The sequence below is a fragment of the Vulpes lagopus genome, chromosome 9, assembly GCF_018345385.1.
Source record: "Vulpes lagopus strain Blue_001 chromosome 9, ASM1834538v1, whole genome shotgun sequence".
Taxonomy (NCBI): domain Eukaryota; kingdom Metazoa; phylum Chordata; class Mammalia; order Carnivora; family Canidae; genus Vulpes; species Vulpes lagopus.
The window spans coordinates 68537726-68554398 of NC_054832.1; the positions used below are offsets into that span (position 1 = coordinate 68537726).

Here is a 16673-nt window from a genome sequence, read left to right on the forward strand (position 1 = left end):
CATCTTCCTCACCTCGTCTAGGAAGGGTGTTTAGAAAACATAAAAGTGGAGGCATTTGGTCAAAAGGATCAGAAGTAATCCTACCATCAGGCCAGCTGGCCAAGATCCCAAAGCATTGGTCCCTCTGATTGCCCAGCACATAGCATAGACCGAGGTGGATCATCTCTCTGGAAGTTGGGGCCCTTCTTCACTGGTGCAAGCAGAGATGCCACTTGGTTTTCTAAGGGCTTTTACTCTATAAATACTTGTCTGGGATCCCAGATAAGTGTTGATGTTTTAATAAATAAATACAGCAGGAGTTATTGCACACACTTAGCCAAACCTTGTCTATGATCAGGCTGCACCCAAAACCAACCCAGGCATTTCTGGAAATTTCAAGGGATGTGACTGTTTTGACTCTATGAACACTATTATCACATGGCTAAACAGCAAAACCCAAAAGCCTGAAGACAAACATCTTTAAATGTAAATACATAGTGAAGCCACCTGAGTCATCTCTATGTCAGGCCATCTTAGAAAGTCGGTACAGAATTAACAACTGAAATGTTACGACTGTGCTCATGTGCATGAGTGGTGCGATGTTGCTATTTTTTAAAAAGACTTTATTTATTCATGAGAGACACAGACAGAGGGAGAAACAGGCTCCATACAGGGAGCCCGACATGGGACTCGATCCCGGGTCTCCAGGATCAGACCCCGGGCTAAAGGCAGGTGTCAAACTGTTGAGCCACCCAGGGATCCCTGCTACTGAGTGAGTAATGCTGACACTGGTCTTGTGATTCCATGAAAGACTGGGGCCCATGGTCTGCACAGAGGAGGTGCTTGGTAAATATTTGTCGGAGGGACATGGGCAGGGTGGGCATGGCCTTTGCTCCGGGCCCTGGACTCTGCAAGTTAGAACACCTTTCTGTGCTTCGTCAAAGTCATTCTGGCTCTGCATTTCCTCAGACCGACTCCACTGGGCCTGGGTGTTGGGATGTAGTGATGACTCCATGAAGCTCACCTGCTGCCCAAGGGAAGTAAAATGTGGTATTCTGCTCTGGTACTTTTCCTTCTGAAAAGGAGCCATGGCTGCACTACCACCAGGCTTGGACTTTCTCTTTCAGTGCTGACTCGAATCTTCTTTGAAAAATTAATGAGCCAATGAGACTATAGTACCACATCCTACCTTAGAAAAGATAATACTCCATTTCCTTGTGCAGATAGGTACACCGGAGCACATGTGAGGTGACCTCCAGGAAACAATGAAGATGAAAATTGTCAGCCAAGGTTCAGACCACGTGCGTCTTCAGGATCTCCCATGAGTTTCCTGATTTTCCATTTCCGACACTGGTGCAGTGATTACCTACCCTCGTCTCTGGGAGACAAGTGTTCAGAAAGATTCCTATGATAAAATAGCTTTGGTGACACAGTTTTTTACACTGCGAGACTTCTCAGGACCTTGACTATGATAATTAGAGGAAGAAAGAAATTTTTTAAATCTAAGCGCTAATGAAAAAAAGGGCATATCTGTGCACCATTTATACTTTTTAAACTACAAACTATCGAATATGTATGGAACATCTGCCATGGGCAAGACACTATGCGTTTAGAAGAAGCTAGCTGCAAGGCTATACGGAAAATCCCTGGACTCAGTGTCAGGGGGCTTGAGCATTAGTCCCAGGTACTTCACATAAGCCAGTAATGCGCAAGGGGATGGGCAGATATTTTTATATTAGTGTTTATAAGGCACAAAACTTAACAGAATTTACCATTTATGACACTAAAATTTAAATTAAATAGTGAGTAACTTTGTTTTTATTAAAAATAAAGACCTTAGGATCATTCCATGAAATAATGCTGATTACATTATGGCAACATGAGCTTGTAATTACTTAATAAATACGATGTTCTCTCAAGAACTTGTATATATACCTTGTGGGGGGCAAAAGAAAAGGTCCTTGGTAGCAGAGATTCTGATGATCCCTAGGTGACCTCTAAGGATCTCCTCTGGTTCTAAATCCTGATGATAAGGGGAATAATAAAATTCATGTTTAGATATAATTTTAGTATTTTATATACAATTTTCATGGAGGTTGCTTATCCTGCAATCAGGGGCAGCCCGGGTGGCTCAGCAATTTAGCGCTGCCTTCAGTCCAGGGTGTGATCCTGGAGACAGGGGATCAAGTCCCATGTCGGGCTCCCTGCATAGAGCCTGCTTCTTCCTCTGCCTGTGTCTCTGCCTCTCTCTCTCTCTCTCTCTCTCTCTCTCTGTGTGTGTCTCATGAGTAAATAAATAAAATCTTAAAAAAAAAAAAGCCGTCTGCAGTGATACAGACCAGAGGAATCTACTCAAGATCTACAAGAAGATGGTAGAAAATATAAGCTTCCTCTCCTGGTCGCCCTGGCAGAGGCCTCCTGCCTTTTGGCCCTGGAAGGGAAAGTGTTTTGATCTGGTCCATTCCCCTTCTCCTTTCTATGCCAATCCTGTTTGGTCCAGAACAGCATCCAGCCCCTCCGCCAGGGCGACCACACCTTAGGTCTAGAAAACCAGATGCTCCCTTGCTGGCCAAGATGCTGGTTTCACATGGCAGAGAGCCTGGCTTTGCAGAGCACTCTCACTTTTGCCCAGAAATGCCAGGAAATCTTTCTATTTCTTTGAGATCCAAACCACCCTGTCTGCAGGGCAATCTGCACTTGGATGGCTCTAGCTCCAGGAAAAGGCCCCAGTTACTCACTCGGAATCCAGGTCTTAGGACAACATGTCCATGAGGTTTTTTACCAGTAATCTTTAATATATATATCTTTTATATATATGTGTGTGTGTGTGTACATATACATATCTGTATATATTCCAACATATACACATATACACATGTATATATACATATATACATGATATAGAATATATAAATGTCTAAGTATATGTACACATTTATAATATATACATATATGTATTTTAAGCATAACTTCTCCAAAAATGACTAATCATCCTCCAGTAGTTCAAGAGAGTATGTTTCTCTGTGTATGTGTGTGTCTGTATATATGCCTTTTAAATAATATCTATAGCCATTTAGAGATTAAGGCTAGGGATCCCTGGGTGGCACAGTGGTTTAGCGCCTGCCTTTGGCCCAGGGCGCGATCCTGGAGACCCAGGATCGAATCCCACGTCGGGCTCCCGGTGCATGGAGCCTGCTTCTCCCTCTGCCTAGGTCTCTGCCTCTCTCTCTCTCTCTCTCTCTCTCTCTCTCTGACTATCATAAATAAATCAAAAAAATTAAAAAAAAGAGATTAAGGCTAGAACCAGAAAGCAATTAAACAAGCTTAATAATTGAAAAAGATATCACAAAATCTGTGCACTGATGAAAAGATCATGCACTTGCTCATGAAGCAAAAACATCAGGCCTGCACCCCCAAACCTGAAGCAAGACTGCTGGGTCTCGACCCCACGTCATCCTCTCCTCCTTCTTAGATGACAAAAAACCTCTGGGGTTTGGATATATCTGCCCGTGTGAATAAGGGGTACACTCCTGCCTAAGAAGTCTTCATCATACAGTACTCAGGGGCAGGAGTCTGGGTCACAGGTGCCACCACTGAGCTACTGGAACTCATAATTCTATAGTCACCTCACTCTGCGACATCTTATTACATGAACTAATCAATTGTCCGTATTGTTTAAAGCAGTCCAATTGGAGTTTTATCTTATTTGCAGCCAAAATCATCATTACTATTACAAAGTCTATTTACTGTTACTTGTTGGACAGTTTTATTAAATTGGGCTACCTACTTTCCAAGACTAAAACATAGTCCACTAGTAAATTAGATAGGAGGTAACAGAGTGCTTCTGACATACATAGTTCCAGGAACAGAAAGTGACAACTGATGGCCTAGAAGCAAGGAAATAGACTAAATTGCAAAATAAAAAACAGAAACAAGAAGGTAAAAATACAAAGTTCAGGGTCATTTAGTATCGGAGCAGAGAATGCCACACACTCAAAAGCCCATAAAAGCATCATTTTTTTAAAGAACAGACCGATACTGAAATAATCTATTTAGGAAAATTTCCATCCAAACTAATAATTTATTAAAGTTTTTCTGCTTAAAGGTTGAATCATATTTATCTGAAAGAAGAAAAGAGCTTGTTAGAACCACTAATCCCCCACTGAGAATTTTATACATCTTGGATTTTACTCTACACGTGCTAAAAAGTGTTGTTCTGAGCTACTTGGAACTCAGAGGTCACATTATAAATAGTGACTATGTTCCAAGGATAATCCACAAAAGCCCACTTGACCCCATATGGATCTGAAGGCTGGTGGGAACTATGGTGACAGGGATTGGGACTCTAGGCAGTGTCTACCCATTGGAAGGTGGAACATTATCCCACAGGACAGACCCAGGTCATCTGACTCAGACCAAGGAGGTACTTTCTAAAGCCATGCTCTAGGGAACATGCTGCCCCATTAGCTGCCTGCCCATCTCTGGGCAATGCAAACTGAGGATGGCTGACAACCCAGGCTGGAAAACAGACACCACATCAGGTGGGAAGCTCGAAGAGATGACCTTTAAGATCTCCAGTTCTGTTTTTCATTTCCCCAGCTCCCAATGGGTTCCGAGGGCTCAGAGATAGTAGGAATGGTGGCTGTTCTGTCTATAATTTTCTCAGTCACCACAGATCTCCATCACTGAAGCACTTGACAACAGGCATAGTCCCACAGCTGGGGTGATACCTCCTTGCTGCATCATTGCTGGTACCAGTTTCCTCACTGCCCATCCTGCTGCTGCCTAAAATCCCCAAGCAATGGGGCACCTGGGTGGTGCACTCGGTTTAGCAACCCACTCTTCATTTTGGCTCAGGTCATGATCTCAGGGTTGTGAGTTCAAGCCCCGCATCAGGGTCTACACTGAGCACAAAGTCTGCTTGTATTTCTCTCTCCCTCTGCCCCTCTCCCACTAACATAGATAAATAAATAAATAAATAAATAAATAAATAAATAAATAAATAAATAAAATCCCCAAGCAATGGCCCAAGGATGCCACCACCAATGAAAGCAAGAATGAGCAGGACACCTTGATGGCCTTGGTTGGGTAATGAGATGTGTACACAATTACCAAGCTTCCCTGGCATAGTCTTGGATTTTGACTTCAACATCTTACCTTTTCCAAAACCTGCCTTTGTCCAAGAAGACTTCTCTAAGGGTCTTCCTGGTTGAAATTTAGTGAATGTTTCCTTAGAGTATTGAGCAGGTTCTTACACCTCCTTTATAGTACCTCTTCCATTCCCCATTATATTATAGTTATTTGTGGGCAAATCTTATCTCCCTTACCAGGCTATAAGATCCTATAAGTCAGGATCTATGAAAGTCAGGAGAAATTAGCTTTCTCCATCTGGGAGCTAACAGTTTGGTTGGAGCAATTGAATAACTGCACTAAGGGTGGGTTTCAGAGGTAGCAGCTTTCATTCAACCTTAATTCATTCATATAGAGTATGTATAGGGTGTCTGTTGTGTGTCTATTATGTGCCATACATTGATTTCAAATCTTGAAGAGGGTATAAGGTGAATGAATGTTATACAAAGACTTTATCCAGGGCACCTGGATGTCTCAGTGGTTGACGTCTGCCTTCAGCTCAGGTCATGATCCTGAAGTCCTGGGATCGAGTCCCACATCAGGCTTCCTGCAGGGAGCATGCCCTTTGTCTCTCTCTATGTATCTCTTATGAATAAATAAATAAATCTTTTTTTTTTAGTCTTTATCCTCCAGAATGCACTATTTAATAATGGAGGCTATCATCTCCTCTGATCCTCAACATCAATTCAGGGGCAGACCTTAGAGTCATGACATGTCTAGTCACCCAAAAGAGCTATAACTCTGTAACTGACCATCTGGAGGAAGAGTGGCAAGTTCCTATTTTATGCCTCTTGACTTTAGATATTCCAACAAACATGAGGGTATGATGACTTTATTTAAGTCTATAGAGATAAGGTAGGGACAAACCACAGGAAGTGTCACTGTTCCTGCCCATGGAGGGATTGGAGAGAGAAGACTGGCACCAGAGTGAGGATAGAAAGTGTGAGGAAAAGTAGACTGTATGCTATATCTTTTTTTTAATTTTTTAAAAATTTTTTAAAATTTATTTATGATAGTCACAGAGAGAGAGAGAGAGAGAGAGAGAGAGAGAGAGAGAGGCAGAGACATAGGCAGAGGGAGAAGCAGGCTCCATGCACCGGGAGCCTGATGTGGGATTCGATCCCGGGTCTCCAGGATTGCGCCCTGGGCCAAAGGCAGGCGCCAAACCGCTGCGCCACCCAGGGATCCCCTGTATGCTATATCTTAAAGAGGACAGGAACATGGAACATGGAGTGGGGTTGGCCAGCTCTGAATCCCAACTTGACCATTCACTCTCTGGGTGACCTTGAGCAGTTGCTTAACCTCTCTGTGTCTCAATTTACTCATTTGTGAAATAGAAATAATGATAATACCTTTCTTATACACTTATGGTGAGGATTTAGAAAGTTAATGCAGGTAAAGGGCTCAGAGCAGTGTCAGTAGTGTGAGTTGTTACATTATTATCATTACTGTGCTGGAGCCTGCACTGAGAGTAGGTCAGAACTTGGGTGGGACAATCTCACCTATATCAGTCAGGTCAGTCCCTTCACTATAGAGACACAAAGCCAGCCTCTTAACCCCATGACCAACACTTCCTAGAGAATGTAGGCTGTTAATCCAGTGAACAACTGAATTTCCAAATCCCTCCAGTCTCAGCAGAGAGGCTTCACCAGACATGTGAATGCAGTATTCCCAGCTACACACACATGCTGATGGGAGTATCCATTAGTATGGTGTTTTTGGAAGGCCACTAGGCAGCATGGGCTAAATTTAAAATGCACACCCTCCGACCCAGCAACTACATGGCTCCAAGTTTACCCAAGGAACTTCCTGTGAGAACAAAGGTGGTATATCAAGGACTTTCACTGAGTCTCTTCATTTGGAATATAGAAAAACTCAGAAATAAGCTAAATGCTGATCAAGAGGGAAATACTAAACTGTGATATATTCATATATTGGAATACCATGAAGCATGAAAAGTATGAGATGTGTCTAGATTGACTGGCATGGAAGGATGTACATAATACTAAATTATGGGATAAACTGTGCCCTGCCCCCTAGAGTCATATGTTGAAGCTCCAACCCCCAATACCTCCGAATGTGATTATATTTGAGGATAGTCACTTTAAAAGAGGTAATTCAGGTAAAACAAAGTCTTTAGGGTAGGTCCTAATCCATCACGACTAGTATTGTAAGAAGATATTAGGGCACAGACACACAGATTCCATGTGAAAACACAGGGAGATGGCAGGCATCTACAAGCCAAGGAAAGAGGTCTTATAAAACACCTGCCAACGCCTTGGTCTTAGACTTCTGGCCTCCAGAATTGTGAGAAAGCCCATTTCTATTGCTTGAGTCACCCAGTCTGTGGTACCTTGTTGCAGCAGCTCTAGCAAACTAATACACAATATACAATATTTTCAATGGGTGTGGATAGATGCATGTAATATATGGAAAATGGAATGGAAGGGTCCACCCTAGTCTGATAACAGTGGTTGTCATTAGGAGGAATTGGGGTTAAAAGATACAGATGCAGTGAAATGCCGGGACACCTGCACCCTGATGTTTATAGCAGCAATGTCCACAATAGCCAAACTGTGGAAGGAGCCTCGGTGTCCATCGAAAGATGAATGGATAAGAAGATGTGGTCTATGTATATAATGGAATATTACTCAGCCATTAGAAATGACAAATACCCACCATTTGCTTCGACGCGGATGCAACTGGAGAGTGTTATGCTGAGTGAAATAAGTCAATCGGAGAAGGACAAACATTATATGGTCTCATTCATTTGGGGCATATAAAAAATAGTGAAAGGGAATAAAGGGGAAAGGAGAAAAAATGAGTAGGAAATATCAGAGAGGGAGACAGAACATGAGAGCCTCCTAACTCTGGGAAATGAACAAGGGGTGGTGGAAAGGGAGGTGGGCGGGGGTTGGGGGTGACTGGGTGACGGGCACTGAGGGGGGCACTTGATGGGATGAGCACTGGGTGTTATTCTATATGTTGGCAAATTGAACTCCAATAAAAAAAAATATATATATATATATATATATAATTTTTTAAAAAGGATGAATTGGGGTTAGGATTGAGGGTAGTAGCTGAAGGGGATTATAACCTTAAAAATAGGGTTTTAATTTTTACAATGAGAAAGCACTCATAGGTTCTTTGTATATCAGTTTTTAAAACCCTCCTTCATGGCACTCCATTACATCCAGTATACAATATACTTCACACCCAGATGCAACAATCTTTAGAACTTCATTCCACATCCACTCCCATCCCACAACTCTTGAGCACCTGTTTGCCACACCAGAGTTTCCCATCCCTCTGAAGCCTCCATGCCTCTGTCTGTGCCCTCTACCTAGAATGCCTTCTCCTCCTTTTTAAGCCTGGGTTGTTGATTTTAATCCTTCAGAACCTAGCTCCAATGTCACTCACTTTATAAATATGTTGACAAAAGTCTTACTTGACAGATTTTTCCTGAGCCATACTTCTCTGTTCTTTTGATGTCTTATTTTCATGTGTGTTCCCAGGGCCTATCAGTGCCTGTAGGCAAGTAAATGCTCAATAAATAGTTCTAAATGCATGGATGATAGGAATGTTTCTGGCAAGTTGCTTTTTCAATCCAGGGTATCTCAAAGGCCCAACATTTCATTCTGTGTGTGTTAACTCAGGTTCCCTAGAGACTAGCACTGTAATCATGACATGAGCGAGGTCCAGTCTTTGACTCTTTCTTTAATACAACAGGGACAAGCCGATTTCTGGGCCAGCCAAGCCCCATTTGCTTTCAATTCTAGTGAAATCAGCTGAGAATGTATTGCAATTTATTTTATTCAAGTTCTGTGCACATCAAGGTCTTCAATTACTTAACCTACAATGGACCCAAATCAAAAATGCTTATTGACCTCTGACTAAGAGGCTGTGATAACGCGGGTCTTACCTCTTCATTGGCTTGGGTGAGCATTCTCTCTCCAGATTGGAGGATGTGTGTTTCACGTGCATTGCATTGTAGGAAGTGTGAGTATAGTCATTCTCGTCACTGTAGTCTGGACCAAGTAATGTCCGAGCCCAAGTTCCCATGTCATAAGGAGGAAGGGTTCCTCCAAATTCCGAGGGCAAAAATTCAGGGTGGATTAGCTGGTGAAGGCTGTTTAAGTTGTTTCCGTGCAGGAAAATCTGGAAAGGAAAAAATAATTATCAACAAAAAATCCAAAACATACGAGCAACTATTTAGCCTAATACACAATTTAGCAATGACAAATTGGATGCGCTGCTGGTGATCATGGTGTTTAAAGAGGCATTCAATTTTGTGTCTGCAGCTTAATCTTCATAAAATGTTAATTTACTGCTCAGAAAAGGGGCTGAATTAATAGTCCTTAAAAAATGAAGTTTATGAACAAATTGGGTATTATTTGGCCATGGCCCAATTTTACACATATAGTAATCTCCTAATTATCCCTGCTGATAAAAAGGGTAGTGATGTAGACCAAGCAAACTCACAATCATGTTCCACATGCATCCCCACATTATTCTGTGGCTAACACCCCCTCAAGGGCTTTCTGCCCTCTGTACCTCCTCCATCTCCCCATCCTTTCCAGGCCTTTGCCAAGCCTTTTCCTTAATCTTTCTCAGAGACACCTGCACTCTCTGGGTCTCCTCCCTGCTGCCCCCAATTAACTATTATTTGCTGACTTCTAATTCTTCTGATTTGTTCATTTACATCTTACTTGCCCACAGGAAGAAAAGAACACTCAGGAAAAGGGATGATGTTTTCTTACTCTTTTAATACATTCCCAGCTCCCAGGATGATATGGGCACAAGATAAAAACCCCACTGATTCATAGTGGAACTGAAAACCATGGCCTGAGAACTTAGGAAGATTTTTACAGCCATCTTCCATTTATGGCTGGATTGAGGGCTAACACCCAAATAAGTTTGCATCTTCTAAACACATAATGGATGGTGATGGAAACTGGCCAAACAGGGGAGAAAACATCCCCAAATTACAATTATTTTTAGACAAATCCACAAAGTGGTTAAGCCATAAGTCAATAATTATACCATTTCCTACAATTTAGGAATTGACTTCTGAAAATCTATTTAAAGTCCATCTGTGGAATGATATCAGTTCCCACACTTCTTCCTGTTGTAGGCTCAACTCACAGAAGTTATACCCAAGTGAAGGACTAGTGATTATACATACACAGGTATACATATACACACCACTATGCAATGTAAATGTGATTTTTAAAAATACTTAAAAATAGGGGCACCTGGGTGGCTCAGCCAGTTAAGTGTCTGCCTTCAGCTCAGGCCATGATCCCGGGGTCCTGGGATCAAGTCCCATGTGGGGTCCCTGCTCAGCAGAGAGTCTGCTTTTTCCTCTCCCTCTGCACCTCCACCCTACTCATGCTTGCTCACTTTCTCTCAAATAAATAAATAAAATCTTTAAAAATAATAATAATAACAAATATAGTATAATAATATACCATAAAATTGTATCAATTATGCTATATACTATATATTATAATACACTATGTAATAGAAGCATACACTTACTATGTTGTTCCATTGTATTGATTTTAACTTATGATGTAATGCCATCATTTATAAAGGAAAGGAACAAGAAGCTAAATGCTAAAATTCTTCAGAAGAATACTGTAGCACTTCAGAAAACTATATTTTCTGACATTGGATCTCAATTTTAATTAGAATTATTGCTTTTGAAGAAATGTATGTGTTCTGGCTTTTGCAAAGCACCTTTCAGGAGAAACTGTAGTATTTGAAGCATGGAAAAGCTGGAGATAAATATTAGCCCTGGTGTTTAGAGCAAATATTTGTACCCACTTGCCAATACATCCAGCTCTTTTTTTAAAAAAAAAAATTTTGTACTATCAATTTTATTTGTGATATTTATTTTTTCTGTTGCAAGTTTTTATCTAAATTTCAGTTAGTTAACATATAGTGTAATATTAGTTTCCAGAATACAATTCAGTGATTCATCACTTACATATAACACCCCAGTGCTCATCACAAGCGCCCTGCTTGATACCCATCACCCATCATCCCTTACCCCTCTCCCCTCCAGCAACCCTCAGTTTGTTTTCTATAGTTAAGAGTCTGTTTTATGGTTTGCCTCTCTCTTTTTCCCCCATGTCTATCTGTTTTGTTCCTTAAATTCCACATTTGAGTGAATTCATAATGTATGCATCTTTCTCTAATTGACTTATTTGGCTTAGCATAATATACTCCAGCTCCATCCACGTCATTATAAATGGCAAGAGTTCATTCTTCTTGATGGCTGAGTAATATTCCACTGTATATACTGTGGGACCCAGGAAATTTGACAAAAATCCCCTACCCCTGGACAAGCAGAGCAGGACTAACTCCATTTTGTGCTGCACCTGCCACCTCCTGTATTGCCCCCACATGACCTGCTTATTGCTTAGGGCGCTGCCCCACCCTAGTCAAGCCGCTGGGCACATCCTAATCGGAAATTGGCTCAGTGATAGGCCAGTTCAAATGGATACTTTAGGGTAAAATGTAATTCAATCGGCCACCTGTGTGTGGACTGACATGACTGTGCAGCTTTCTGCGTGTCCCATTGGCCACTGGCCCCTATAAAGCTGCTACGCCTCTTAGTCTCAGGGCCCAAGTCCCTGCTCTGCTGTCGGGTATACTTGGACCCAAGCTCGAGCTTGTACATCGGTGTGGGCTCCTCGGTGGTTTCTCGGATTTGCAATCTCAGGCACAACATATACAGAAACTACATCTTCTTTATCCATTCATCAATCAATGGACATTTGGGCTCTTTCCATAATTTAGGTATTGTTGATAATGCTGTTATAAACATTGGGGTGCATGTGTCCCTTTGAATCAGTATTTTAGTAGCCTCTGGTGTAAATACCTAGTAGGGCAATTGCTGGGTCTTAAAGTAGCTCTATTCTCAACTTTTTGAGGAACCTCTGTACTGTTTTCCAGAGTGGCTGCACCAGTTTGCATTCTCACTGACAGCCAACATCTCCAGTTTTTAAAGGATAAGCAGTGCTGTGGAAATTTGCCCTCTCTCCTGGGGTGCTGTGGGATGAAAGAACTCAGCAGATAGGAGACTGGACTCTTCACCTATCCGATTCTGTTTGGTGCCCAGAGCTCCAGAAACTCCCTTGTATGGCACAGAAGCAACTATCAACTGCTTTGTGGGAGGAATTTCACTAGCTCCTTTCTGAGTAGAAGATGCAGCCACTGGGAAGCCCGAAGCCATATTGGGAACAGTCTCAGACACTTCTCTGTCCTTAGCACTGCCCCAAGTATTCAACAGATTGCAAAATGCTTCCAAATGTCTCTGCCTCCTTAGGGTGATGGGTTTTAGTTCTCAGTTCCACCCTTGTTAGGGGACAAGAGAATTACCCCTGCCATGCCCTGCTGCAATGTTTCCTGAGGATCTAGAAGTATCTGAGGTTTAGGAGTTAGGGATACCACATAGTGTGTGTGCGGGGGTGAAGGGGCTGACATCATCATTCCCCCCTGCATACTCAGAGTCTTCTCCAGCATGGGATCCCCTGGGTATGGGGGCATATGTAACTAACACCCAGATCACTGAGCTGTTGGGTAGTTTGTTGTTGTTGTTAAGAATGATCCTAGTCAGATTCCCTTGAGAGGTGGGACACTTGACCCTGCAGGTAACTGAAATCAAAAAGTTTGAAAGAAAGGCAGCTAAATGGTAAAGAAAATGAGTCACTGAGTCTCTACCACATGAGTAGCATTGTACTACCTGCTTGCAGATGTTGCCTCTTTAAATTACCCAACAGCTCAGAGATGTGGGTGTTAGTCTCCCCGTCTTCTAAACGAGGAGACTGAGATTCAGGGAGTGGTGGAACAACGTTCAGTCTCTCAGCTAATCAGAATGCCATGAAAAACCCCGGGCCCTGATGGAAGGTGCTGGCCTCCCAAATGTCATCAGCTGATGCAATTAAGACTTTAAAAGCCTTCTTCCTAAGAGCATTATTATTTCTTGAAGAATGCTTTCCCAGCCTCAAAGGTGATGGAGCTGGCAGCCATGACCCAAGAGCCGTGGGGAAGAAAAACAAATGGTAAACATTCTTCATCACGATAATACATTTGCAGGACAAAATGCTGGCTACTAAAATATGCCATGAACGGGAAGCTGCTTGACCCCATATCTCCCTAGAGCATTTACAGTAAAATGGGCATCTGGTATTTGCATGCCTTCAAAGTTTCCTTTGGTTTGTCACTGGCACTCTGAAAATAACCCCGTTCTACTAAATTATTGATTAAAACCAGGCCATTTGCAAACTCCAGCTGAGGCTCAAACGCTCAGGGAGTGCAGAGAAGCAGAGAAAGCCCACACTGCAAAATAAGGAGAATGGGAGACAGAAAGGGAGGGAAGGGAGGCAGAGAGGTGGAGAGGAGGGTAGGGTCTTTGTTCCTCCACACACCCCCATTGGGTGTTTTCATTACCCGCTTCCTGGTCTTGTCTTTAAGGAATGGCTTGATGAGCGTGTACAGGGCATGGATGTACCAAGGTTGGTTGACAAAATGGACTCCTCCGAAGCGGGCAGGAAAGCTGTCCTGGGGCAGAAAGAGAGAAATGCACACTGGTTAGCATATGTTCCAGATTGGATTGGACCCACATGACCGAAACACCGAGGAGAACAGTTTCTTCTCTCTGATTGAAGCACTAGCTAATAGTAAGAAAGCAAGCAAGCATGCAACCTTCCCAGCTGTTAATGTTTCCTCTATTCCCCTTGCCTCCTTTCAACCCCCCTTTGACTCCATTACTTAAAAAATTGTGCGTAGGTGCCATCTCTGTCTTTCCCAAATCACAATGATATGACCTTTGACGTGGCTCAGGAGGGCGCATGACCCAGATAGTGAGGGAGTCAGAATTCATCCACGTGTCAGGTAACCAAAGTGTCAGTTCCCACAAGGCCTGAGCATGTACTCACTCTTCTACCCTCATAATCTGCCCGCCAGCTACAACCATCTCTGCTGGCATCATCATGACAGCAGCTGAACTTTCTGGGCATAGGAAGGGATTAGAAATTGATTTCAAAGGATCTGAAGAGATGGAGCTCTCTCCATCTCTTTTCTGACGACAAATTCTAGAGCTAGCTCCCTCTTTCATCCTGGGACCCACACAGTAGGGTCCAGGGAAGAGACACTTGTTGATTGATGGGCTAGGTGGTTTCCCTAACTAAGGAAATTGCACCTCCTTTTCTGCAGATCAATATATTTTGTTTATATCAGAAAATGAGAGCATCTTTCAAATGCTTCCAATTTTAGAATCCAGATCAGGGCACAAGCTCATTTTTTAGAAAAACCGAGAAGCTGTTCTCTATGCTAATTATCCACAAAATAAGAGCCCTGGACCATGAAGTCTGAGCTAGTCCCACAGCAACAGGACTCGAATTCTTGATGGAGGGCTTCCACAGATTGCGTTGCCTTCATCTTGGTTAATGGAATTAAAAACGAAGGAACACCTAATGCAATTTGAATTGCCAAGTGTGCTGCCAATCAATTTCATTGCAACAAACATCTTTATAAAATGTAAGCAAGAAGAGATGAAAGCAGAAGGAGCCTAGCTGCCTGAGCTAACAGTTCAGGCAGCAGGCTTATCCCTGAGGGTGTATGAAATGCCTTGCCTGGCTCTTTTTTAGTAACAAGGCAAGAGGGTTATTAATTTTTTTTCAGAGCCCTGTGAGTCTACAGGATCCCTGGCCATCTTCCATCCTAAGACCTAGTTACCAATATAAGTACATGAACTATACATAAGGACTGACATTTTAAACTTAAAAATGATTTTTGCCTCTATCTAGACATTTTACAGACTACAAAGGAATTGCATATTTTGAAGATAAACCAGATAATTTGATTAAAAGTCCTTGTCCCAGGTGGCTCAGTGGTTTAGCGCCAGGGCATGATCCTGGAGACCTGGGATCGAGTCCCACGTCGGGCTCCCTGCATGGAGCCTGCTTCTCTCTCTGCCTGTGTCTCGGCCTCTCTCTCTCTCTCTGTGTCTCTCATGAATGAATAAATAAAATCTTAAAAAAAAAAAAGGCCTTGTTTTGGAGAGTATATATTTTTTATTTTATTTTTAAAAACCTAATGAAACCACTAGGTAAGGGTAGAGAGGCTGTTTATACTAGTTTGTACATGTGTCATAATCTCTCACCATTCCAAATCTGATTTTAGATACATTAAAGTTTTTGATAAGGCTATCTTTTCTCTTTTAGGTAGTTTGGGATCTAAAAATTCTTCAATGCCTTTAAAAAAAAAAAAAAAAAAGATCATTCCCCAAAGTTTTTCCTCAACATAAGTGCTAAACACTAACCTCACTCTTTTTGGTCCTTTTGAACTTTTTATTCAGAAATATAACTCATTTTTCCCCACTAAGTGTGGGTTCTGAAGGACTCTAGAAGAAGAGATGAGTACTTTAAAGGGTTTATCTATAAAGCCAGGGCTTTACTATCCTTTTCTAACAGAACCAATAACAGGGTTGTTATTTCTATTGAGAGTCTATTGTGTTATACATTTCTAGGTTAGTAAAGTGGAAAAAAACTCGAAATAATACTCTAGAGACAGTCGGTAGAATCTCAAAGAAAATATTAGCCTTTTAAAAATGTCTTGAGACTGTTAGTTTTAGTCTATGGAAAACTCAATCATCAAAGACATCAGAACTGCTTCTATTTGCGTCAGGGAGGTTGAGAGAAAAGACACAGGGCTGAGACCCAGTCAGTTCTCTCTAGGTTGGCCCTGGTTTCCAGTCTGCCAGCTTGAAGGCATGGGATTTTATTGATCTCATCCAGGTCAGCCAGCAACTAAGTACAGATACGCGCATGTAAAATCCTGTGCCTCAGAGGTCTGGGTTTGGGCCAGAGTAGAAACAAGGTCACTTTTCTTCAGGTCTCTCTAAAAAATTCAAATGAAAAGCACTCTTGTCTAATAAAGACAACGTGCAAATGTTCTGGCATTCTCAAATGAGCCTGCCCATACTATTAATAAAGGTGTGTGTGTGTGTGTGTGTGTGTGTGTGTGTGTGTGTTACAAGGGAAAGATGAAGGAAGGAAAAATTAGCAAACACAACCCTCTTAAAAGCAATGCTAGCATGGGTACTGGTGTTGCCTGGTATCATTAGCAAAAGACAGATACAGGGGAAGCAAACCACAGATAAAGGGGAGATGTCTCCTAAGACCCCGAGGGGTTCACTACCCTATGGAAATGCATTTCTTAGTGGCTAGAGCAGACCCATCTCATGATGGCAGGCCAGGATACAATGACAGTGTAACACACTATTAGAATTTTTGGTCACTAGGGAGTATGTGCTAAAATATACCCTAGGTAATAAATAAATAATAAATAAATAAATAAATAAATAAATAAATAAATAAATAAAATATACCCTAGGTTCAAGAAAATGATGTTAATTTCTGTATGTTTCATGCATCTGCCAATAAAAATAAAACATTTACTTCAAATTGTAAACATACAAATCATAAAATTTGTCCCTGAGGTTATTTTCCTACAACAAAAATAATACCTGTTCTAGAAAAATCAAAAATAGA

General features: G+C 41.9%; 1 protein-coding gene across 1 annotated transcript in view; it reads right to left on the bottom strand.

The window, feature by feature from the left end:
- The window catches only part of CLVS1 (clavesin 1), a 175072-nt gene that overhangs the window by 21884 nt on the left and 136515 nt on the right, over nucleotides 1-16673 (bottom strand). Inside the window, exons 4-5 of the mRNA XM_041769505.1 lie at nucleotides 13570-13680; nucleotides 9032-9267 (exon numbers count right to left, since the gene is read on the bottom strand). Coding sequence (XP_041625439.1) covers nucleotides 9032-9267; nucleotides 13570-13680 — 347 coding nt within the window. The remainder of the gene's footprint in view (nucleotides 1-9031; nucleotides 9268-13569; nucleotides 13681-16673) is intronic.